Source organism: Helobdella robusta (genome assembly GCF_000326865.2).
Source record: "Helobdella robusta unplaced genomic scaffold HELROscaffold_14, whole genome shotgun sequence".
In the NCBI taxonomy this organism is placed as follows: Eukaryota; Metazoa; Annelida; class Clitellata; order Rhynchobdellida; family Glossiphoniidae; genus Helobdella; species Helobdella robusta.
Genome location: NW_008703782.1, coordinates 3,128,837 through 3,155,135, shown reverse-complemented (window position 1 = coordinate 3,155,135; position 26,299 = coordinate 3,128,837). Strand labels below are relative to the sequence as shown.

Sequence of the window (26,299 nt, the reverse complement as noted above, 5' to 3'; positions counted from 1 at the left end):
TTGTTGGTGTACACGCGCGTGTGTATGTACGATACAGGTGTATGATGTTGTACCATGCGTGTTTTTGAGACGAGGTCATCTATATGCTAACTTCTGTTTGTATATAAACCTTTGCAATGTTTAATTTTTGTATGCCCAAACATCGATAATGTTTTGTTAGGTTAGTATATATCATAGGCTTGTGCTTGCTGTATATGTATATATATATATATATATATATATATATATATATATATACATACACGTGTAATAATATTATACAAATTTGTAGAAGGCCTATGTTAGAGTGAGAGTGCAGAAGTTCGTAGTCATGTAGCAGATGTCGTTTCGCGAGGAGTGGACCAGAAATTAACAAGGCGGTATCGATCAATCGACCAACATCGTTTTTTCTAACATTAGTTCGTAGAAATGTAATGTTGGTGTGTTGGCTGTTGTCGGTGTCAGCTGTCTCTTTATAGTTTTCGAACAGTTTTTAATTAGATTTCGCAGTCAACGTGCAACATTTATTAGCCTTTATTCGCTTCGTTACCAGCAACAACTCTCGAGAGGAGAAGTTTTTTATTTTTTAGAAGCACATCAACTGCATTCCAACGGAAAAAACTCTGTTAGCAATCCACGTATAATTCTTCAGGAGTATTTTTAAAATGGGAGGTTGCCACGGAAAGCAGAAATCTTCTTCCTCCCGCAAGGAAAAACCACAAAAAGCTACAAAAACTACAAAAATTGCTAAGGCCTCAAAAGCAGAAACAAGTATTTTTCGAGATTTATTTTAATAATCTTTCAATTTTTTAATTACGAACACACAAAAATTTTTATATTTATTTATAATAGTTATGAAATTGTGAATTTTTCTAAATTTCTAGGGTTTGGAAATTATTGATCAATTTAATAATAATAAGGTAAATGAGGTTACAGAACATACCGCTGTTTGAGTAATCTAAAAATTCTCGTTTTTGTTTGCTTATCTGATAATTAATTTATTACCACAAAAAAATTGAATAAATTAAAATTATTAAAAATTTAATGACTAAACTTTTAATTGACCGTTAAATAATAGATTTATAATTTCAATTAATCAGGAGATCTCGAGTTAAAAGTCGGCTTCCTTATTAATTATACAAAAGTTGAATTATTATTATCAATTTTTTTCTTTCTCCCAAAATGAACTTCTTCAAATGGTCTTAGTTGATGTTTAAATTTTAAAGTTTTAACAATTTCAAATACACTACAAAATATCTCGTCAAAAACATTTCAGAAAGATGATTTGAGCATTAAAAGGAGAGAACATGATATGGACAGATCTGTTATGCTGTTTAAGGAGGGATCTGTTATGATGATTTATTGAAATGTGCGTCGTGTAGTATACTGTACGTACATATTACCATCCACACACGCACTACAAACATTTTCAAACATGTGGGAAAAGGATTAAAAACGAATTGAAGAATCATTGATTGATCTTATCAAAAATTCAATTTTAACGTGTACATGTAGTATATTTGCTCTATTAAGTATTGTGCTAAGTAACATTTTTGACGTTTTTATTATGTCTTTTCTTATCTCCTATCCTTATCTTTTTATTTCTCGTAAAATAAAATGAAATTATAATTATAGAAATTTTTAATTATAGAAAATGAAATCAGCATTATTTAATATATGAAAGTGTGTTATTTATTTAATTTGAATCAATTGTAAAATCCATATTTTTTATTATAAATAATATTAACTAAGTTTTATTATTTTCACAAATATCACATACCGACAAGAGTTAATTTTGAATGGTTGTGTGTTAAGTTGTTAAGTTGTTTGTGACGTTGTTTTCGAAGCAATTATGTTTTGATTGAGAGCCTATGCTATGAGGCGTCTAATTGCCGATTGAATATCACAAACGTGAAACATTATTGTGAATTGCTACGTATTAAAATGAATCCCTTTTCAACATTCAATTCTGAAATTCTGTTTCCATTCCAGTAAAGACAGAACAGAGTCATACTTTCTAACAAATAATTTTTTAATAATTAAAACTAATTACAAATGAAAAATTTTTCAGAGTCAAACCAACGGAAAGCAAAAGCCGCGAAGACAACGATATCATCATCGCCGTCAACCGGCAAGACGGAGAAGTCGTCAACGTCAGCTGGAGCGTCACCCGCGGAGGAAGAGCTTACAGTTCTCAAAACAAAACCAACCTCTACCTCACCATCAGAAATCACAGTGAAGACTTCTCCTACGGAATCCATGGTTATACAAGTGACACCAACCAAGCAGCAAGCCCCAGCAAAACACCACTATCAACACCAACAACTGCAGCAGCAACAGCAGCAGCAGCAACAACAACAACAAATTCCAACAACGCCGACATCACTTCCGATGAGTCCCAGCAAGACGACAGTCACAACGTCTCCAACTTTATCATCAGCCCTGCCACCCAAGTCATGTTCATCGTCGTCGTCATCCATATTCAAACGACACAAATCTGAATCCAAGAAGTCCAAACAGATGCTAGACGAGGTAACGAATGAACTGATCAAGCAGAAGTTGTTGTGTGACCAGCAGATGAAAAGCATAAAGACGAAGGACTCTGTAATACGTGAGAAGAATTCAGGAATGGAAGCGATCCTGGTTCTCTTCAAATATCTTGCTGACGATGTTCGTTGAAAGTATATTTTTGCGTGGCTTTGATATAACGTCAATTGCGATGCAGCCAACACCGATATGTTTTTTAATTTTTCACATTTTGTCCCTGTCTTTAATTTAGTCAAATTTGTTTAAATCATGGTGGAGCTGCTGTTGCTGCTCTTAATGTTGTTATAGTAGCAACATAGTGTAACATGAGTAGCAATGACGATGATGACGACAACGATGTTGACGACGATGATGACGATGCAATCAGAAAATAATTATGGTTTACGTTTAATTAGAGGCAACTATCGATAATGAGCAGTAAATAATATCAATCTTTTTCCAATCATTTTTATCATTCAATGCGTTCACAAATTCAACATCAATAGTATAAGAGCTTTTAAATGCTAGCTAGCTATTAATTAATTACTTATTATATAAAAAAAACTGATGATTTGTTTAAAATAAAACTTGAACTAAAAAATATAAATGTACATTATCCAGTTGGAAGCATTCAGAACACCAGAGTTGAAAGCACGTTTGGCTGATTTGTACTCCCAACTGAACCAGGCTCAGCAACAACTTGGTTCGTTGGCAAACTTTTTTCAAACTTTTTATAAATGCCTGCATGCTTTTATGTGTGAATGTGAATGGTTTGCCTGTTTCAAACAATATAAACATTACTTTATTATTATTATTAATAATTATTTAGTATTTCTAGTTGTACTTGTTGCTTGACCATTTCATTTTCTTATTCTAATTAAATTTGATGAAATCTGATTTGACGAGCAAATTTCGTGTAATATATTCGTTTGTTTTATATAGTTGAGTCATCTATGAAATCCAGTTGGAATATTAGTTTATATATGCTTATTTTAATTTGGATTGATGAATTTTCATGTTTTCAAGCTCAAAATTTCACCCTTAATTGACAACTATTAAACGGTGTTTAAAATATAAACTTTTAAATTATTCCTGTCACATATTAAATATGGATTAGTAGAAATTATTAAATTAAATTAATATTGAATAATAGGTTCATGATGATGATGATGGTGATGATGATGATAGTGGTGATGACGACGACGGTGATGATGTTAATTTAGCAGACGAGAATGTCGACACTGTGATAGATATCGACGATTTGAATGCACTGATAACTGATAATATGATAATGAAGTACTAAGTGGTGATGATGGAAACAGTGGAGATAACAATAAGAAAAACCGGGTGATGTGATAATGTAATGAGTGAGTAGTAGCAAAGCCAGGACAGTAGCGATAACATTTATTTAAAATATGAAAAAAAAATATTAAAACACGGTGGAGATTAAACCTAAACTAAAAAACATGATAACCTAACAATGATGACTCACACAGACGCTAACTACAAGTAGATACGTACAAAGAAACCTTTACTCAAACAAACCCTTTCATTCTACACGCTTTATTTTATCCGCACATAGAAGTCATTTTCATTCATTTCAACCTCCTCCAGTTATGAAGAACACTCATAAATTATCATCTAGGGCCAACAATTTTTTTTTCTAACAGATGTATTGTGTGTAATGCATTTGTAAGGTAATAGCTGTCTATTTGAACGTAAGAACACCTGTGCTTTTGTCTGTATTGTGCGTGTTTGTATGTATTTTTGTGTGTGATTTTTTGTTGTTTCAATTATAATAATACTCCTTCTATTATTATTATTATTGTTATAATAATTATTGTTATTGTTGTTGTTATTAGTTTGTTGTTATTATTATTGCTAATATTATTATCTCGTATTTTTATTGTTTTTATGATCTATTTCCTTCTTTTTTTTCTATAAATGAACTAGGTTCTGCTACTACTACTACTACTACTACTACTACTACCACCCCCACCACCACCACCACTACTACTACTACTACTACAACTACTACTACTACTACACTCTTACTACTACTACTACACTCTTACTACTACCACTACTACCACCACCACTACTACTATTACTACTACTACAACAACAACAACTACCACTACTACTACACTACTACTACTACTACTACTACTACTACTACAACTACTACTACTACAACACTAATACTACTGTCACTTCTACTTTACTGCAACATGCCTTTTATATGAATGCAACAATTTTTGTTAAGCTAAACCGTGGTCAACGTTCAGATATGAACGAAGTTTGTTTATGTTACATTCTGTAGCGTTCGTGCTGGCTTTATGAGTGAGGAGTGTAAGAAGAGCTATCTAGAGAGAAGTGTTAAAGTAGATTTTAAATACATTCTTGTGCATGTGTGTTTGTGTGTGTACTGTGTGTACATGAGTATGAGCGCGTGTGTTTGTATATGTGTGTGTGTACAATGTACATAAATGTTGCTGCGTGTGTGTGCGTATGTGTGTGTGTGTACGTGTTTTGTGTTTGTAGTGATGAGACTGATTGATGATAAAATGACTATAACGGCGATAACAAGCTAAATAATCATGATGATCATGATAGTGGGATGTAATATTTTTGACGTAATAACACGATCCAGATGATGAAATGATAACAAAGAAGGACGATGATAAAAGCGATGGTAACTGCCGCGTTACTCGCCACATAGACAGACATGCAGACGGACGAACAGACGGACAAACAGACAGACAGACGGACGAACAGACAGACGGACGGACAGACAGACACATAGTACATGTTTGGCATCACCCGTTGAACCGTTCAGCTGTTCAACTAATCGATACAAATATACAAACAAATTAATATTATACCTACCCACTTGTATGTGTGTTTATAATATCATGTGGTTTGCATATGGTAGGGTTGTTGCATGTACTTGTGTATAGTAAGAAGTATCAGTGATCCAATATCGACTCTGCAGCAGCGAGAAGTTGTAGTTCTTGTAGCTATGGTGGTGGCTGCAACAACTTCTACACCAACATTCTCCTCAACTGCTTTGACAAACAGTTGCAATATAATACAACAGTTGCAAAAGTATTATGGTAGTGATCCAATATCGACTCTGCAGCAGCGAGAAGTTGCGAGAAGTTGGTAAACAAGGTTTTTAGGTGGCACACACTATAAGCCTCATTATGTCATGTTGTCATGGTACACATTCCAACACCACAGTAAACACACACAGTACACACACACACACATGTTGTATATACTCGTCAGTACTTATTAACTCCTACCATATGACTCGTATTTTTAGAGTTCGGCACAGACATCATTCGAAACATACCACTGCGTGGTCTTATAGCCTTTTTTCTCTAGATAGGGCTTTTCTATTCGCGAAGTAAACAATTTTTAGAATTTAAATCAATGAAAGATAATTAATTATTTAAGTTATAACAATAATAAGATGATTGTGATAATAATAAATATGATATGATAATGAAATCTGATGATGATTATAATTACAATGATAAAATTCAGCACGTATTAATATGTAAATCAGCATACGTTCGACTGCTTCTGAGTGGACGCTCGAGGCCCTTTCTTGCACACACACACACAAACACACACAAGCACATACACACACACACAAAACACACACACGAACTTACTCAAACACGCACACAAACGTAAATAAATATGTTTGTGTGTGTGTGTGTGTGTGTTTGTTTCTCTCTCCCTCCCCCCCCCCCTCTGTGTGTTAGTGTGCGTGTGCGTGGGTGTGCATGTGTGTGTGTGTGTGTGTGTGCAACATGCCAAATTATATATACAGTGTAGTAGTGTATATGTATTATCATCATTTCAGAGTTTGTTGATATTTTAAAATAGATCCTAATGAGATTATTCACGTGAAGCCGATGATGTTGATGTTCTTATATTGATATTAACACGTAGCAGATATGTTTACTTTATTTTTGCACGGTTAATCTTTTGAAGTACAAGTAGCTACTGCTGTGCGTCAGCGTGTGTCTGCTGCTTGGTTGTGGTGCCATCTAATGCTAATGCATTGATTGGATATTGGTTCGCACGTATGTAGTCAATTGTGAACGTGTTTGATACTATATCATCAGTGATGACATGACAAATTACGTTTGTGCCGCTTGGATCCATTTATGATTATGATCCATTTATGTGCCTAAATTTTGTGAACAGTTCCCACTTTGGTCATGTTATCATCATATCGTTTTTCGGGAGTTTGATATGCTATCTTTGTATCTCTGACGTCATAACCAGCCATTTGTTTTTAATGCCCGTAGCGATCGATTTAGTGATTCGATGTGATTCGAATTAGCGTTAAACGCACGTCAGTTTACGCTAGAGCGAGACTAACAAAAGATTTTAAGCCATTAATTATACTTTATATCATAATTGCATCATAGTTATATTAAAATTATATTATTATGGTTAGTAGCAGATTCATTTCAACATGACTCCTTTTAAAATAATCGTCATCTTGGTCGTCGTCATTGTTGGTCGCATTTAAAATTCGCCACACTCAAATGTCTGCTTATTTGTTTTATCATTGAGGAGAGAGTCTGTGTGTCCTATTCTGTTACAGGCTTTGTTGCACTTCAGAAGCACTTCGTACTGTACGGTTGATGTGTAGGTTGTACATCTGCCTACACTCGCGTCTTTGTTTGACTTTGGGCGTATTATTCCTTCAATTGATCGATCAATCAATCAATCAATCAATCAATCAATCAATCAATCAATCAATCAATCAATCAATCAATCAATCAATCAATCAATCAATCAATCAATCAATCAATCAATCAATCAATCAATCAATCAATCAATCAATCAATCAATCAATCAATCAATCAATCAATCAATCAATCAATCAATCAATCAACCAATCAATCAATCAATCAATCAATCCATCGATCAATCAATCAATCAATCAACCAATCAATCAATCAATCCATCGATCAATCAATCAATCATTCATTCATTCAAATATTTGGTAAATTGATTAATAAACCGAGTAGCAGATTTATTTCAAAATGACTCCTTTTAAAAATCTATGAATCTATCCTTTCCATCTATAATTTGCTCCATCAAAAGAGCAATTTTTAATCTCATGTTCATACTCACGTACAACAAACCACAAACTATGAACAAACTTTGCTTAATCAAATCAAATTAAAATTTTATATAATTTCCTAATTTTAGCACAAGTTTTTATCATTATATTTTAATTTCAAAAAAATGTTCAAACCCTACAAAGCATATTTAATTTGTAATTTAAAAAATTGTTTTGAAACAGTAAAACATTGCAAACATTTTGGGTAAAGATCTCAGTCTTTAACGTTCAACCAGTACACTTTGAGAAATGCAATAACAAATTATTGAGAATAACAGAAATGAAAATAAAACCACCAACCGACCAGATGGCGCGGCTCGCCTGCAGAAGGCCCTGGAGATCAATATGAAGATCATGAAGGATCAGCACCAGGTTGAGCTGACTTCGCTGCAGAGCGCACACGAACAACAACTTGTCGAACTCGAAATGAGGTTGAAACACGAAGCCGAAACTGACAAGAGGGCCAGTAAGTGAGATGATGATTTAAGGGGAGGGGCGGGTTTTTTTGTTAAGAATGAAAAACGCAATAAGATGATGATATTGTGAGATAATATTGACTGTATTAATAATATATTAGGAAGATTCCTCAAAATGTTTTATGAAAAATTTTGGTTCAGATTTTTTGGCAATGATAAGATTAATTTAAATTCAATACAAGTTGCGATATCTCATTTTGAACAGCCACGGAGCAGCACAAACTGGAATTGGAGAACATTCAAACGCAGGCCGAAAACTTGGTAAGAGGTATCAACTCGTTTCAGCATGTAAGCTTGTTAATTCACTCAGTTATTTTTCTTAATTGTTGGCTTTGCATGGTTATCGATGTGCTATAAACTGGTTTAATTTTTTTGGTTTTTTGCTTTTCAATATGTTTTACCGTTTAATCGCTTTTAAATAATTTTTTAATGTTTCATTCAAGCGAATAATAATTTGGAAAGGTGACGTATGATTACATATGCTCGATTTCTGGTTCTAATTCAATAGATTGTTTAGCGTTTTGATAAGTTTGTTATATACAATGGCAAGTTATCAGAATTTTGGTTGGCAAAACATTGTAAAATCTTTCAAACCTGGTTTAATATCTCTAAAATGAAATAAAATGTTATAGTTTTTGTTTCAGTGCATGGCAGCATTGTTATTCTTATCCGCATGTTCTCGATAGTTACAAGCTTTCATTCAATGCTTATAATGTTCAGCTTTACTTAAATGTCTCGTTGGCGGTGCGTGCTTCTGAAATTAACTCTGATTATATTATAAATTAAATCAGCAACATTTGCACCACTGCAAGTGTACGATCGTTTCTTTGGTATAAACGTTATCATTTTACGTAATCATTACAATGATGTTGACCATAGATTTTCTTTTATAAGAATTATTTCGTAAAATTAAATGGTAATGACGAAAAATGATAGCAAATAGCCAACTGCTGGTAGTTGTATGACTGTTCGGCAAGTTTGATAGCAACCCATCATTAGTTTCAGCATCAAACAAGTACAAATTAAAATGTTTCCGTGTTAGTACCGATGATAACAACATCACAATCGAAGGCACGCCGTAATTTGCATATTAATTATGTGTACATCTTGCCATGCCTTTGAGTGAACTTACAAATGCATTGTGATTGCTTTCGCAAGCTTCATTGTTGAATTTAACTGTACAAATCATTCAAAGGCCAACCATTTTGTCATTATTATTATTAGCTAGAAGTTCATACATGAATTAATCAGCTGTGTTTGTGTGTACGTGAAGTTATTGATGTAGTCTTTGTTGCGTTTGAATGTGCTCCATCAGAGCTCAGTGACATCGAGTTGCACACACACACACACACATACACACCACACACACACACACACTCACACACATCACACACACAGATACTCATAATGTTTGCATTTTAAACATCTTGCATATGTTGGGTGAAGATTTTTTCGCCCTCGAATCTGATGATGATGTCATGCAGACGAGACATTCTATCATTACGATACGCCACATTCATTCATCACATCGTCTCTTCCACAATAGGAAATGTTATGTAAAATTAAACTGTGACGATGTTCATTGCACTATTCTAACAAACAGTGTATACTTATGAATACAAGCAAATACTACGACGTCTCACACACAAAAAACGTGGATAGGCGGGAATTTCTTTGTATTCGAACCCGGACACTGTGAATCAGAAAGAACCAAGGCACCTTTAATTATTACGGCAATTGTATCATCAAAATATGACATCGGCTATCACGCCGCCAAAATGGCCGCACAAACTGAAAATTTTTTAACCTTTTTCAACTTCCTCACCAGCTATCAGAGATGAAGTCACAACACGATTCCGAAATCACGACAGTCACGCACGAGTATGAGAGCAAGCTGGAGGTTCTTAAAAGTGAATTTACACATCAACTGGAAGGTTGGCAGCCGGTTCTTCTTCTCAAAATTTATAACTTCGATTTTGACTGTTATGTCTGTTTTTACAATAGTTTATGTTCCTTATATTAACCAAGCAATATTTATTTATCTGGTATGTTGTTGGAACATTTTGATGACTTCTCTAAGTTAAATTTCAGCCTCTGACGTTATTTAAATTAAAAATGTTTATGTGGAATTTATAAAGGTTTAAAGTGCTAAATGTATTAATTGTGATTTTTTTAGTTAATTTCTGAAAAACGATACGACGAAATAATATTAATTTTCATTCAAATTTAGAAATTTTCTTTAAAAGAAATGAATTTTGCATAGTACAATGTAACTTCCTTTCTGTTTATTGACACGCGTGAGATCTCGCCTTAAAGTTTAAATGCATATAGGGTTAAGATCATAAAACCATTTAGAGTATCACTCATCAAACGAACGTACGTACGTACGTACGACAGTTGTGTGTTGGATCGTTGAATGAATGAATGAATGAATGAATGGATTGATGGATGGATGAATGAATGAATGAATGAATGAATGGATGGATGAGTGAGTGAGTGAGTGAGTGAGTGAGTGAGTGAGTGAGTGAGTGAGTGAGTGAGTGAATGAATGAGTGAGTGAGTGAGTGAGTGAGTGAGTGAGTGAGTGAGTGAGTAAATAAATAAATGAATGAATGAATGAATGAACGAACGAACGAATGAATGAATGAGTGAATGAGTGAATTTATAATTACAAACAGCGTAGTTCACCATGCAGCAGTGATCGAGGCCACTATTTTTTTTTGTTTCGGCCATCTGTTACCGATTATATTGATTTTTATAAAATAAAATTTGAGAATAACATTCAATATGAAAAATATTGAATAAAAAAATGTCACATTATTACTATTATTATATAATTATTATAGTTATTATTATTATGTTATTCACTCTATTGACATTCTTCAGAGGATAGTAGGTGTGATTAAATGCTTTGTTGAACGAATAACTTTTTAACTCTCTTCCGAAATCTTTTAACATTTAAAATTATTATGTGCAGTTGCACGTTTTTTTCCTGGTTAAGGTACGTGCGATGCAAATGTTTGTGTGTGTGTGTGTGTGTGTGTGCGTGCGTGTGTGCGTGTGTTATTTAAATTGTTATTTACGGTTTGATGGAGGAATGAAATTAATTACTTTATTATTTGTTGCGGAGATTATTTAGTATTTGTAATGATGATGAATATTAGGCGAACACCATAACCTAGTCGGCAGGAAAATATTTGCGTACGAGAAGAAAGCGCAAGCCATGAGAAGAAAATATCTAATAAAAGTTTGAAATAGATATAAGTTATAGTAGGCCGATGATGTAAGCGATGTTGATGATTGTGAGGATCTTTAATCTTTACTCACTATAACAATTATCATAAATAAATGATGTTGAAGCCCTGAAGAAGTCATACGAGTCTCGCATTAACAACGTCACGAAACATTACGAAGACATCAAGGAGCACCTCAATGTAAGTTCAGTTTAATCTTCTTCTTCTTAATCTTCTTCTTAATCTTCTTCTTCTTCTTCTTCTTCTTCTTCTTCTTCTTCTTCTTCTTTTTCTTCATCTTTTTCATCATCATCTTCATCTTCATCTTCTTCTTCATCATCTTCATCTTCTTCTTTTTCTTCTTCTTCTTCTTCTTCTTCTTCTTCTTCTTCTTCTTCATCTGTTCTTTTTCTTTTTCTCTCTACTTCTTCTTCTTCTTCTTTTTCTTCTTCTTATATCTACTTCTTCTTGTTATTATTATTATTATTATCTATCAATTATTTCTGTGTGCAGTGCACATGTGCTTCCACCACACTGTCGTCGTCATGCATTTATAACTTTCCTCATCATCTTTACCACACATTTTCACACATATTCGTTCAATCATCGTCGTTATAATGATAAAAAAAGTAATTAATTTCATTCCTCCATCAAACCGTAAATAACAATTTAAATAACACACGCACACACGCACGCACACACACACACACACACACACACACAAACATTTGCATCGCACGTACCTTAACCAGGAAAAAAACGTGCAACTGCACAATGACTACCAGGATATGATGAGGAGGAATGCCAGGGAGGGGAGTGGGATGAGTACGCCGACCAGCCAGGGATCTCCAGGAACCATGCTCTCACACAAGTTTGTGGTTCATCATGCTTATCATCTTCATAATTCTCTGGTGTTGATATTGGGTTTGGTTGTTGGGTTGGGGGCAGTGTGACGTTGTTTCTCCTGATGGTTTGGTACATTTAACTCATGATACAGATATCTTTGATATCTTCTATAGCACGTACTGTCCCGAAAAACGCAGAAATGTTTGAAAATTCTTTCTTGCATACTTAGGTACTTGCATACAGTCAAACTTTCGTACCATACAGACTGCAACCTCCACACCACATGATTTACATATAGTAAATTCATATCTATACGAAAACAACTAAAGACACGCGCAAAAGGCTTGTATGATATTTTTGCGTTACGGGCAGACTGCTTGCGTATGTTAGCGCGTGGAATCATTACCTATCTACTGTCTGAATTAACTTGCCTGTGGTATCTTATGTGTTTGTAAAAGTTTCGTTAATTGTATCAATTTTGAAGACGATATTGAAAATTGGAATCAAAAAAGTTTGATGGAGTTAGAAAATGCTTCAAAATGATGACTATCTTTGAGTCAGAAAAATATATCCCCCCAAAAAACAACGCACGTATCTTAACTGTTTGACTTTATTGAATATATACATAATACAGTGATAGATGATACAATGATATAATGATACAATGATATAATGGTACAATGATTTATTGATGTAATGACATAATGGTACAATGATACAACGGTATAATGATAGAATGATACGATGATATACAATGAACGCAGATACTTGGAGCAGGAGGTGGACAGCTTGAGGGCTGTCATGGAGTTGAGGAATAGTGAGATCAATCAACTAAGAATGCACAACAATCTTATGGAGAAGCAGGTGACGAGGATGATGAGGAAGATGATGAGGATGAGGATGATAAAGATGCTGTTTGATATGTTTGCGCTATGTGCCAATGATGAAAGATACGAATGTTGTCCTTTCAATTTGTCCAAATTAAACTTTGTTATATTTCTGAAATGGGATTAATAGTTATTAATTTTTGAAAAATTCTAACTGCCCAATGTAACAGTCTCACAATTTTGTAGTAACTCATTTGTTCATGAATGACAACACGTACAAATAATAATTGTTTTAGACATCTCTGCTCAACACAAACACTGCAATAAGTGTAGACTTTTAAATCAGGTCGTTCACATTCCGAACTCTGTTACGTCCTAATCTTCAACCTTTCCACCATATAATTGATATCATATAATTGATATCATATCATACAATGGATATCATATCATACAATTGATATCATCGTTTTATTGATATCGTATCATTGAGATGCATTTTGAATGAACAGTTGGAAGAAATCCCTAAAGCTCAGCTGACCATCAACTCTCTGCAACAGAAGATTGAAAACCTCGAAGCCATCATTAATCTGAAGGCCGACTACGAAAAGTTGGTTTAAAATATTTTATATAAAAAGTTAATTTTCATGAAATAAAATAGTTTTTATATATGCCGCCGATAAAAATCAAACTTTTGAATTAATTAAAAACTAAGAACAAATTCTCTGACCAAACTAAACTCATGATCAATTAATTTAATAAACAAGCATCCATGGAACTAATTAATCAATTGACAGATTGATCTATCAATCAATCAACCAATCGATTAATCAGTCAATCACTCAATCAATCACTTAATCAACCACGTGACAGAGATTTAGCTGAAAAACACAACGTACTATTGAGGAAGTTGGATCAGGAAAGTCGGGCAAAGAAGAGACTGTCCATGAACAACGAGGAACTGGCCTTCCGACTGAGTCAGACATTGAACAACGTGGACATTAGCGTTGACCCATCGACAACCACCACAAACGTTCTAATCACGACGACAACATCAACTTCTTCGCCACCACCCAAATACACGAACGGTGTTCGTCCAAAGTCCATGATAGCGACAATCACAACCACGCAACACTCGACGACCACAGCCACAGTCCAGCAACTTCCACCGACATCTCCTTCCAACAAATCTACCAACAGACTATCTGGACCCCCACCTACCAGCGCTAAACCCTCCGGCATCAAGTTACGTCGGCCCAAGGATGACTCCAAGCAGGGAAGCGATGGTGAAGAAAGGAGACCTCAAATGAAACCATCTGATGTTTAAAAGTTGAGTTAGGTGTAAAAGTAAAATTATTTTCATCTTTTAGTAACTGACGTCCACTTACTGCTTGATTTGATGAAATTTAGTTACCGCAGCTACAAAAAATATGTGGCGCTAAGGTGCTAGCCACATGTTTTGAACTTCACTCAAACATTTTGTTAACTTATTCATGAATATTATTCCATCTTATACTTATGCTATAGTTTCGGGTACGTAGTAGATTAGAGAAAACTAATCACATTCACGTTTTTGTGGTATTATGCAGTGTGTAGATAAGAGCAGATGAGATGACGATATAAAATGCACTCATGCATGCATGCATATGCGCATTTGTACGTGCATTTTTACGTGTATGTGTCTATATTTATCGAAGAGCTTATTTCTCAAAAGTTTCGATCTTAGCTATTCACTTTCGGGACCAAGAAAAAAAAGAATTTCTCAGTGTAGAGTTTTAGAATAAGAGAAATATTCGCTGTATGGGACTACTTTAAATGATGATGACGTCATTTTTGATAGAAATTTGAAATGCCATGTATCAATCATGTATAAGCTTATATAAGTTTATAATGCTTTTTATACCACATGTTCAAACTAATGTATTTTACTTACTTGCATAAATTATTTGTATGTATATATATATATATATATATATATTTATTTATATATATATATATAATTATGTTGTGTAAGCATAAACAGCGTATTGGGTATCTGACTTGAATCTATCCGTTCGATACCAGATGCTTGCATTTTAAGTTCATCTGATTAAAATCTTATTTATCTGGTGGTGTTTCAGTTACTTTGAACATTTTATTTTAAATTATATATATAAATATCTATCTATCTATATATATATATATATAATATTCTAATGCATACATTTATTTTTATTATCTAAAGATTTTCTGTTTAAATTTGATAGCCATACAAGTTTCTGCGTATGATGTTCGGTTTTAGCAGGCTTGTTGCTCCTTCATATCACCATTTATAATATTTCCATTCGTTTTCATTCATGTCAATTGTGGAAATTTGACTGCAAGGAACACCACCACACAAAATTTTTATGTCTTTTCTTTACGTTTTATCGGTTTAAATAAAATAATTTTCGCTTTAGCTGTACATATTCTGAAAGGCAGTATACATGCACAAACTTGAAGTATTATTATCATTTAAAGGCATCATCACATATAGATGGTGCAACAAAATGCAATGAAAGCACATCTTAATACTAATTTATGCCACCACTTGACCGCTTAAGTCTATTTAAGTGAAGCGCTATAAAAATACCGAAACGAAACTATTGTTCTTCATCAGACAACTGCTTATATATTAACTAGTCTTCTTCATTAGAACATTGAGTTGCACGTTACACATTCTACGAATCATGGTGAGTCAAAATAATTGCCCCTTAGCTACAAATATTATTGAGGGATGTGTCTATTGGTGCATAGCGTTTTATAAGTTTCAAAAGTTCTATCTTGGTCATGTTAGCCTTTTTTTTATCTTTTACAAAGTATCCGATATTAAACATTTTTTATAACCATTGTGATCTAAATATTTCAAGCATTTAATAAACCGTTCGTAGAAAAGTTCACACATTTTTTAAGAATTTTCATCTTTTCTGACAATCAGCTAACCGCAGAGGCAACTATTTGAGAATTAGTATTACATCCTTAACTAATTGTTTGTATTATTTTGCAGTGAAAGGGAATGAAACTGACAAAAATTTAGTTTTTAATAAATAATCTGTTCCTCCTATGTTGTATTTATGGATGGTGGCCAGCTGCTAGTTTCGTAGCGTCTTAGTTTTATAACAAATAATTTGAACTATTGATCTGAATTGTACATAATGATCATTTATTTTCTATCTGCTTCATTCTTATTCGGGTTCACAGTAATCTTAAAATTTTATCTAAATTGCAATTTTCGATTTTTAAAATTAAAAAAATTAAATGTTAAGTAGTTCTCTGAGTTAACTGAATAAATTCAAATTCGACATCTTATAAAATAAACATTGCCTTATGAAATTTTTCAATTTTTGATTTGCATATTTAGTTTTCGAATAAATTCTCAAAAGAAGTTAGTTGTGTGATCTTTACAAATTCATTCATTCGTAAAAGAGACGCACAATTCAAATAACCAGACTCAAACAATCGCAACTTCGTGGAAAAATCACCAAGGATAATGAAAATCACATATCCCAAATTTTGAGAAATTACAAATTTTGGAATTCATCTGATAATACCAGCACACAAAAATTGATTTGCTGTTGATTCTAACTCGTAGCGCAAAATTTTGTCTCGCTAGGAAGACTTCACCGAATGGCGTTCCCCAAAACTTTCAAGTTATCGTATAATAATAATCCATATAAGTTTAAAATGACGACCGTGGTGATATAATATTAAAAAAAAATATTTTTCTTTATCTTTAAAGTTGCTCGCTGTACGTTGAAAATGTGACTGTGATCTTGAAATGTGATTTTCATACTTTATGCCATCATAAACTTTTGAAATTATAACGAACCAATCATAGCATCACTTTCTATATCCCCACCACCATCATTATAATGGTTATTTTATTTAAAAACTCAACAAATACTCATAAAAATAAACAATTTAAACACTTTCCTTTTCAAAAATGCATCAGACTTAAGCATACGTACATAGACAAATAGGACATATCCAATGTAGATATCCGTAGCAACATTATACAAATGAGTTAATGAAATAACAAGTCAATAAATTACACAAATGTGAAAAAGTTACAATCTACTTAATACAATTAGACCATTAAGCAGGGTTTAACAATATTAATTAAATTTAAATCTGAAACAAGATATTCATAAAGTTTCATAATAATAATAATCTTCAATATGAAATCGTTTGATAAGCTTTACAAAGTGATGAAAAAAATTATTTGTAGTAAATTTTCCAAATACGTTATTTACAATTAGAACGAATAAATGAATGAAACAAATAACTGAGTGGGTAAATGAATGAAGAATGAGTGAGAGTGCGTATGAGAAAATGAAATTGTAGATCTATATATATATATATATATATATATATATATATATAATTAACAATGATTTATTTATAACCTATTATCTCTCTCTCTCTCTCTCTCTCTCTTTCTTTCAGGGATGTTTGTAGTTTGAAAACAAAATTAACAAATGTATCACCCACTTCACAACTAATTAATTAACTTCACAATTAATTAATTAGCTAATTAATTAATTACAATTAATTACGTATTAACTAATTTAATAACAAAACAAATAAATTAACAATTAAAAGAGATGTACACGATTAAAAACCTCAAACGAATTATTATATGTAAAAACCATGAAACCGAAAGCAAAGAGACCCAATAAATTTATGTATTTATAGAATATTTCAGACTATTTTCCCGCTAGGACATCACATGATTTCACGTCAACATGTTTGACACCACACGTTACAAGCAATTCGATTTCGTAACATTTATCAAGAAAATCTAACTAGAGCACGCTCGATCACAAGTAGATCCATCTTACCAAATCATAACCTTATATCACACACACACGCACACACACACGCACACACACACACACACACACACATATATATATATATATATATATATACATATAAACGTCACACTAAATTACACTACATCTCAGCATTTGCTGTTACGTAACATTAACTAATTATTATTCATACAAGGTTGGTTTTAGTTGCATACATTACATTAGATTACAGCATGTCATATCACATTACATTACAATGATATCATTTGGATAACATTGAATGGAAAGAGCATTAGATTGCCTTGTTTTGTTTTTTTTTACAAAGGCGTCTTTTAAAATGTTTACTAAAAATAACGTAATAAAAACAATATGGGTGTCTTTGTTTGGAGTATAGAAAAAAAGAAAGAGAAAAAAAGATAGATAGATAGATAGATAGATAGATAGATAGATAGATAGATAGATAGATAGATAGATAGATAGATAGATAGATAGATAGATAGATAGATAGATAGATAGATAGATAGATAAATAGACAGAGAGAGAGAGAGAGAGAGAGTGTATAGAGAGAGAGAGAGAGAGAGAGAGAGAGAGAGAAAAGATAATTGCACATAGAAACACAAGTAAGAATTAGGAATTACAAACACATAAAATTTAGATGTAATTTGGATTGAATGAACAATTTTTCATGATGGACAAAACCGAACTGAGAAAAACCAAAGAAAACAATGATGATTGTTTGGATGATTAATTAGTAGATTAATGAATTAGTTGATCAATTGGTTGGTTGGTTGATTGAAATAATTGAATAAATAAGTCCCTGACTGATTGCATACATCAGGATCAGTCGGACAAATTCCGGATGGAACAAAGTCTGGTTGGGAAGAATGAACGCAAAACAACTTACACAGAGCGGTGACACATCAAAGTATAAGTTATGTTAATGTTGTTTTTATCGATAAGCCGTTCGGCACATCAGACTGCCGAATGTGAAACAATGTATCAAACGTATTTCAATGAACCAACAATCAACCAGCTAACCAATCAACCAACTGGTCAATCAAACAATCAGCCAACCCATCAATCAACCAACCGACTAATCAATCACTCAATCAATCGACCGACTAGTTAAATAAATCAGAGATAGCTGAGATCAGGTCTCTTATGGACTCTCGGCTCAGGAGACCTGATTGGTTGAGTGTGAACACGTGACACCTGGATCTTCAACTCGAGAAGTTGGTTCCTGCAGTGCGTGCTATCCATGTCACTGGGACACACAGCCAGATATCCGGGCCTCGAGTCCGTCAGAAGTTTTTTGGCGTAGATAGAGAGGATGGCTTCCTGAGGGCTGTAGAACTTTTGAGGTAGCATGTTGGCTGACTGCATGAGGTTGCTGTGGTGATAGCAGTGGAATTGTGGTGTGGTGGTGGTAGTAGTATTGAGGTGTGGTGTGATGGTGGTGGTATTGGGGTGTAATGACATGTTGCAATAGTGGTGGTGATGTGATGTTGTGCCATGTCATTACGGTTGTCATTAGGTGTCTGTCTGTCATCATGGTCGGCAATCGAGAGTGCATGTTAGGAATGTTTGAAATATTCATTGGTCATCTGCATTAGCACAGTTGGGCACATTTGAAAAAAATGTATTGCGCATTAAAGTTTCGAAATAAAAACTAAAATCCAACAGCAGCATTGCCATTAATGTGGATTTGAAGAAAAAAAACTTCAAACACCCTATAAACCTGAGATCATATTGAAAAACAAAAGTAACATATCGATCAACTACTCAATCAAACAACAAAACCATCAAGCAACCAACCAACAAATCAAGCAACCAACCAACAAATCAAGCAACAAACCAGTAGTTGTTAGCCCTGGACAAGGCCAGCACAAGCTTCTTGGAAGCCAGAGCTTCGACGATATCCTTCTCAGCCTCCAGGATCAGCTGACCAGTCGACGCTGCTGATGACGAAGACGAAGCCATGGCTGCCACCAAAATATTTTTATCGTAATCATCCGATTCACAGATGGATTTCAATTCTGAACGAAGATCACTTATTGGCTGAGAGATGTTCATGACCTAATTAAGTGACCAATAGGAAATGTTGTACAATCGATATTGAAACAGAACAGAAAAGCAACAAATAATAAGTCGAGTTAGATCTTTAAAACTTGCTGTTAATACTTCTAAAAAATTTGGCGGGTAATATGGCGCAGGCATTTGACAATCAAACAAACATCCAGATGATTAATGATTTTAAAAGATTGATTTTTAATCTTTTCCATTTCAACTTTCACATCTGTTTTTTTCTATTTTTGACTTGTCTGTCTTTGCGCTTCGACCTTTAATTACAATTTCGAAATTCATGCGAAAGAACGACGAAAGAGCGAACGAACTTGTTTGATGTTCCTGGAATAATGCAAGAGATCGGACGCCAGCTTGTCGTAGCAGTCGATGAACTGCAGCAGCTGCATGTGCATCGAGAAGAGGCACTTTATCAGCTGCAACTTCTTATCGTTCAAAATAAATTTCCTCATTTAATATTACATGCTTCAATGTAATGATTGCATTGCATTGCATTGCATTGCACACCAACCTTAGTTCAGATGTAAGTGTGTTCATACAAAAACAAAAAAACACAAAATTAGACAAACACACACACATACACACACACGCTACCTATGAATATAAACGCACGCATGCACACACACACACGCACACACACTCACACGAACCTGATCTTCAACAGCACTCCCACCCCTCCTGTCAGCCATCTTGACATCGTTGAATGCTTCGACGGCCTGAGACTTGCGCAGCTTGTACAGGTCATAAAAGTTCTCCATCTCGTTCAGCAGCAGACGATGGGTGTCGAACATGCGGCACTGGTTCATCTGGGCGTGCAAAAGTGAACATGCACGAACATGAGAATGAACATAAAAGAACATTACTGACGTGCACGAACACGAAGACGAACACAAGAGAACGTGAGAATGGCAGTTGTTAGACGATCATGATGTTATTTATCAATTCTGCAAAAACTAATAATTAAAAATAGCACACTGCAAAAAGTTAAAACAAGTGCTTAAGTTTGAATCCAATGCACCATCCATCTATTATTAATGCCATTTTAATTCCATCATCACCTCATGTAATGAAATCGCAGAAAACGAAGATATCAATGAACATAATGTTGAAAGAACTCACAGCTTCGTAATCCACAAAGACCAGAGCGCAATCGATCTCCAAGGAGAGAGTTTCAAGGGTGGCTGCAGTGGAAATCAACACGACATTCATTATTAAATCAGTCAAAAATTACAAAACCAAATGCGAAGGATGCCGAACCCCATCCTGCTCTGTTTTCTCTCTTAACGGCTGGAACATCGTTGCAAGCGTTACAAAAAATGACAGTACATTCTTTACTTAATGGCTTCAGTTAAATTATTAACATCATCTGACTACGACCAGCCAGCCGGCCGGTCTGCTAAAAACTTATCAATAAATCAATTAATCAATCAATAAATCAATCAGATAATCGATTATTCAATTATTAAATCAATCAATCAATCAATCAATCAATCAATCAATCAATCAATCAATCAATCAATCAATCAATCAATCAATCAATCAATCAATCAATCAATCAATCAATCAATCAATCAATCAATCAATCAATCAATCAATCAATCAATCAATCAATCAATCAATCAATCAATCAATCAATCAGATAATCAATTATTCAATTAATCAATCAATCAATCAACCATTGGACTACCAACCAAGCATAGGCACCCTCTCCTTGATGAAAGCACTCTTCATCAGCAAAGACACAGACTCATTTGAGAGATTCAACAGATGGTTCCTCATTTCCTGAGGAGTGAAATGAACATTTTCAAAGTTATTCGAACAAACAGACGAGTGAACGGACATGCAGATCAAATGACAGACGACAGACCGACAACGAATAAACAGACAGACAAACAAAGAGACAGACAAACAAAGAGACAGACAAACAAACAGACAGACAAACAGACAGACAGAGAAAGACAGAATGACTAAAAGAAATAAACAAGACAGCTAGACAACCAGGAAGACAGACCTGGACCATCCTGAAGAAGATAGGGAAGGTGTTGGCAGCAAACGTGTTGCACCGTTCCTCGAGGACCTTCTGGAGATGCTGCCTCCACAACATTTCCACCTCATCCAGGCTGAAGTTGACGTTGAACATGTTTGGGTGCGTGTTGATAGGACTCAGGTCATCCACAGCCACCCCTCCTCCCCCTCCTCCTACCATTCCTCCAACTGCTCCTCCCCCAATCTCCATGTCAGTCAGATTGCTGTGGATGCTTAAGCTGGGTGGGCGTTGGAGGTAGTTGGGTGATTGTTTTGGTGGTGGTGGTGGAAAATGATGATGACGTCATAGTTTGTAATTTCATTATGTTAATGTATAGGTGTTTGTTGCGTTTGCCCTGGATGTTGGTGATGGAACATTGTGTGAACGTCTGCCTTGAATGAAACGTAACAATGAATATTACGACGTTGAATGAATGAATGATTCGTGGCGTGCATCAATTGATGTATCTTACTATGATTTTTTTTAAAATCACAGTGTCCAACCATGGCCACAACTTCGAACGTAAAATTTAAAAAATTAAAAAAGAAATGAATAAAAAATTGAACGGAAGTATAACGACATCTCCTCTGAAGCAGTCGAACGAAACGAAGCGGGAAACGAACTTGGAACTGGATAAGGAGTTGGCATCGGTGAAGAGGGAGTTCCTGAGCAGGATGACTGGAGCCACTTGGAGGTCGTCCACCGGACTGACGCTTTGAGTCTGTGCAGTGGATACCATGTTGTACAATGCAATACAATACAATACAATGCAATACAATACAATACAATACAATACAATACAATACAATACAATACAATACAATACAATACAATACAATAAAAAAATGATACAATACTTATAGTTTAAGACGATAAAATACAAAACAATATAAAACAATGATATGATACAATACAACATAATACACAATGGCATCATGCATAAATAATTAACACATACGATACGATACAATACAATAAAACCCAATAGAATATAGCACAATATAGTAGGGTATATTAAAATAAAATGAGTCAATAAATATACCAAGACATAACAATCAACCCACAAGACAGCAAAGAGCAAGAAAGAAACTGACCTCGTCATCAGAACTCTCCTTATGTTCCTCCAACAGCCCAGTCTCTTCCTCCTCCTCAACCTTCAATGAATGCCTTTGATTCACGCCCCAGTACTCACAACCACTGTCAGGCTCCTCGAGGAAGTCGAAAACTGACTGGATGTGACGCTCCACTGAACCGTCATCTTCAATTGGAAGATCGCCTGTTATGGGCACGGTACGATGTTTTTGGTGACAGTGGTTGGTGAAAGGCTTTACAAATGATTTCAAGGTGGAGTATGAGATGCCACCGCATGAGGCAATCATTGCTAACAACTTTTCATCAGCGATCTTAGGTATCTAATAAATCTTACCGAACTTCAGACCAGCTCACAATCAGTTGCTATCTAAAAAAGTCAATAACTATAAAATGAAGAAAGTATTTATATAGAATCACACAGAAAGCAAAAACAATACTGACAGCCAAATTGTCTAAAAACTTACCTTAGCAAACTCAAAAAGAAGATATCCAAAATAACGAATATCATCACGAAGTATGAAACCAAGGAGGAGAAAGTCAATAAAAAACAAAAGAAAGCCGACGTACCAGGAAGTATGCCTTCAATGGTGGATGCCTCCTCACTGCTGGTGCCTGGCGTGTTGCTCGCCGGCCTCTCCAACGTTCCGCCGGGCGACTGCTGGTCGAACACAACCTGCAAAATTTCATCAAATAAATAATTTCTAAACTCTGGCCTGACTGAACGAGACGAACGTTTGAATATATTTGCAGCAAGCGATCAAACGACGTACAAGAAAGGAGATCAGCGTTCACTCGCAACTGCAAACACTAGCTAGCTTTACAAACATGAATTCACACGAAATGATCATATAAATTTTAAATTTATTGAGAAAAGTCAAAATGCCTTTCGATCATATGAAATGAATGGGGAATAAAAAAAATAAGTGATAGCAGGACACAAGACGAAAAGCTATGAACACAAACTGGATTTTAAAAAATTAGAAGAATAAAAACTAAGGAATGTCTATGATTAGAATGGAATTAATTTCAAAGCAACTGTATGAGAACCTAATCTATACGTGTTAAACAAACATCAAATTTGTCGCTTCCTTCTGTGGATCACTCTCTCTCATTATTCATGTACACAAACATAAATAAACAAATAATAATAATGATATAGATATATAAATATAAATATATATACAAATATATATAACATAAGTGTGTATAGTATGAGTACATGTATGTGTGTGTGTGTATGTGTGTGTGCGCCTGTTAGATTGAATTAATAAGTGGCGGATCTAGACAACTTTTACGGGGGGAGGGCCAAAAGTGGAAAATATTTAAATTTTCACAGAGGAGGCCAAAACTTTCACGAAGGGAAGCCCAAGATTTGTAGTAGTGTGGCTGACATCCTTTTATGCTTAGCACTTTCAATTTTTGGTCGATTTTACACACAAAATACGGTCCTATTTCTGACTTTTATTAAAAAAACTGCTCACAACAGTGCCCCTTAGCCACCCCCTCAAGATCCGACACTGCCCACCAAAGTGGATTAATAATATTAGAAGCTCAACACAAAATTAAAATTGGAAAGCACGAATTATCGAAGAAGGCGAGCGAAAATAGGCGTTAACCACACTAAACAAAGAAACAAACACACACTCATATACAAACACACACACACACACTGAACATAAAAAATAATTAAATAAGTAATAAATTAATAAACTATTTATTCATTTAATAACACTTATTTAATTTGAAATTAAAAAAATAAACAAAAAAAATAGGCAAACAAAACAAAAAAACAGACAAATTAATAAACAAATAAATAAAAAAGTGAATGAGTGAACGAGTAGATAGAGAAGTTAGTCGAACATTTAAATACCTTGTGTGATGATATGTCCTGAATGAGTGGAGTACGTGGAGAAAATGAAATGACGTATCATCATCGTTATCATCACAATTAACATAGTCAACGTCAACATAGTTATAAAAGTCAGTTTTAAAAATTATGCATAAACATACATTCGGTGAATCAATCGATAATTAATTAATTATTAAATTAATTAATGAAATCGACAAACAAAATATAAATTAATTAAGTAAATAATTAATAGTAAAATAGAATAATATCGCATCACAAAGTCGTCATCCCCCAGACAATCTTCATCAATGCTATATCAGGTAAATAAATGCTAATAAGATACTTCATTGTTTTGATTTGATAGGACCAACATTTCAAACACATCAACCAAATGTAATCATCTGCTTTTATTAAAAAAACTTTCAAGCCGAAGTTAAAATGATCTAGACACACGTGTAGAACATACATTTATCCATAAAGAATTCTTTCTATATTGTACATAAACCCATGCTTTATCCTAAATATTAAATACTGAAAGAGATAGAAAGAGAAAGAGAGAGAAGAGATTCCCAAAGTTTACACTTTGATAGATTAATCATCCTAACTGATAACCTAAGCTTGATAAATTATGAAGGAACCTATCCTCAAATCTCATTAAAAATTGACACATTTCTAACAATACTTTACAGTATTAAAATAATAATTTACGATAATAAAACATTAATTTACAATAAAAAAAAAACAACAAAAAATAACATCTTACGCCCTAATATTTCAAAAGATAGTCAGCCAACCAACCAAGAAATAAGAAATAAATATTTTTTAGCAGTTCTTAGCCAACCTATCGTAAACCTATCTACAGCTAGCAGACCATCATAAAAAATTTTAACATTCGTAAAAAACTTAAAAATCTTGAAATATTGCACCACAAACGATCGGAATGTTAAAAAAGGAACAGTAGCATAACAATCCGCAATATTCACGAAAGCAGTAGTAATAACGTCATCTATAAGTGATGATAAACCAATTAAGCATCAAGAAGATCGGCACCAAATAAAGGTAAAATTGCAAAACATAATTACGACAAACAAGACAAAAATATGAACGAAAACAACAAAAGATGCAATCATAGCGACAAATATAATCAGTGAGATAGAAAACAAAATCAAGCCATGCTGCATCACATAGGCAAACTCTAGTGAGAATTAAACAATATAACATGAACGACCAAAATAAGAAGACCGAAAGCTAGGTAGAAAAAAACAGTTAGAGTTAAAAACATCGTAACTTAGTAGCAGCAATGTCAGCGACGACAAACAAAAAGACAAATACACAACAACAACAACAGCAGCAGCAACAACAACAACAACAGACACAAA

General features: G+C 34.0%; 2 protein-coding genes across 2 annotated transcripts; both read left to right on the top strand.

The window, feature by feature from the left end:
• Nucleotides 1-644: 644 nt before the first annotated feature.
• On the top strand, nucleotides 645-3,808 carry HELRODRAFT_168975 (hypothetical protein; the record flags this gene model as incomplete). The annotated part of the gene is made up of 4 exons (XM_009014814.1): nucleotides 645-750; nucleotides 2,051-2,649; nucleotides 3,127-3,208; nucleotides 3,732-3,808. 4 exons carry the CDS (start codon nucleotides 645-647, stop codon nucleotides 3,806-3,808), a joined length of 864 nt encoding a protein of 287 aa, XP_009013062.1.
• A 1,641-nt stretch (nucleotides 3,809-5,449) lies between these two features.
• On the top strand, nucleotides 5,450-14,366 carry HELRODRAFT_168974 (hypothetical protein; the record flags this gene model as incomplete). Its single annotated transcript, XM_009014813.1, has 10 exons — nucleotides 5,450-5,666; nucleotides 7,968-8,126; nucleotides 8,342-8,404; nucleotides 9,535-9,611; nucleotides 9,965-10,070; nucleotides 11,497-11,570; nucleotides 12,122-12,240; nucleotides 12,980-13,079; nucleotides 13,552-13,649; nucleotides 13,913-14,366. The coding sequence occupies 10 exons, from the start codon at nucleotides 5,450-5,452 to the stop codon at nucleotides 14,364-14,366; spliced, it is 1,467 nt and encodes a 488-aa protein (XP_009013061.1).
• Between the last annotated feature and the right edge of the window lie 11,933 nt (nucleotides 14,367-26,299).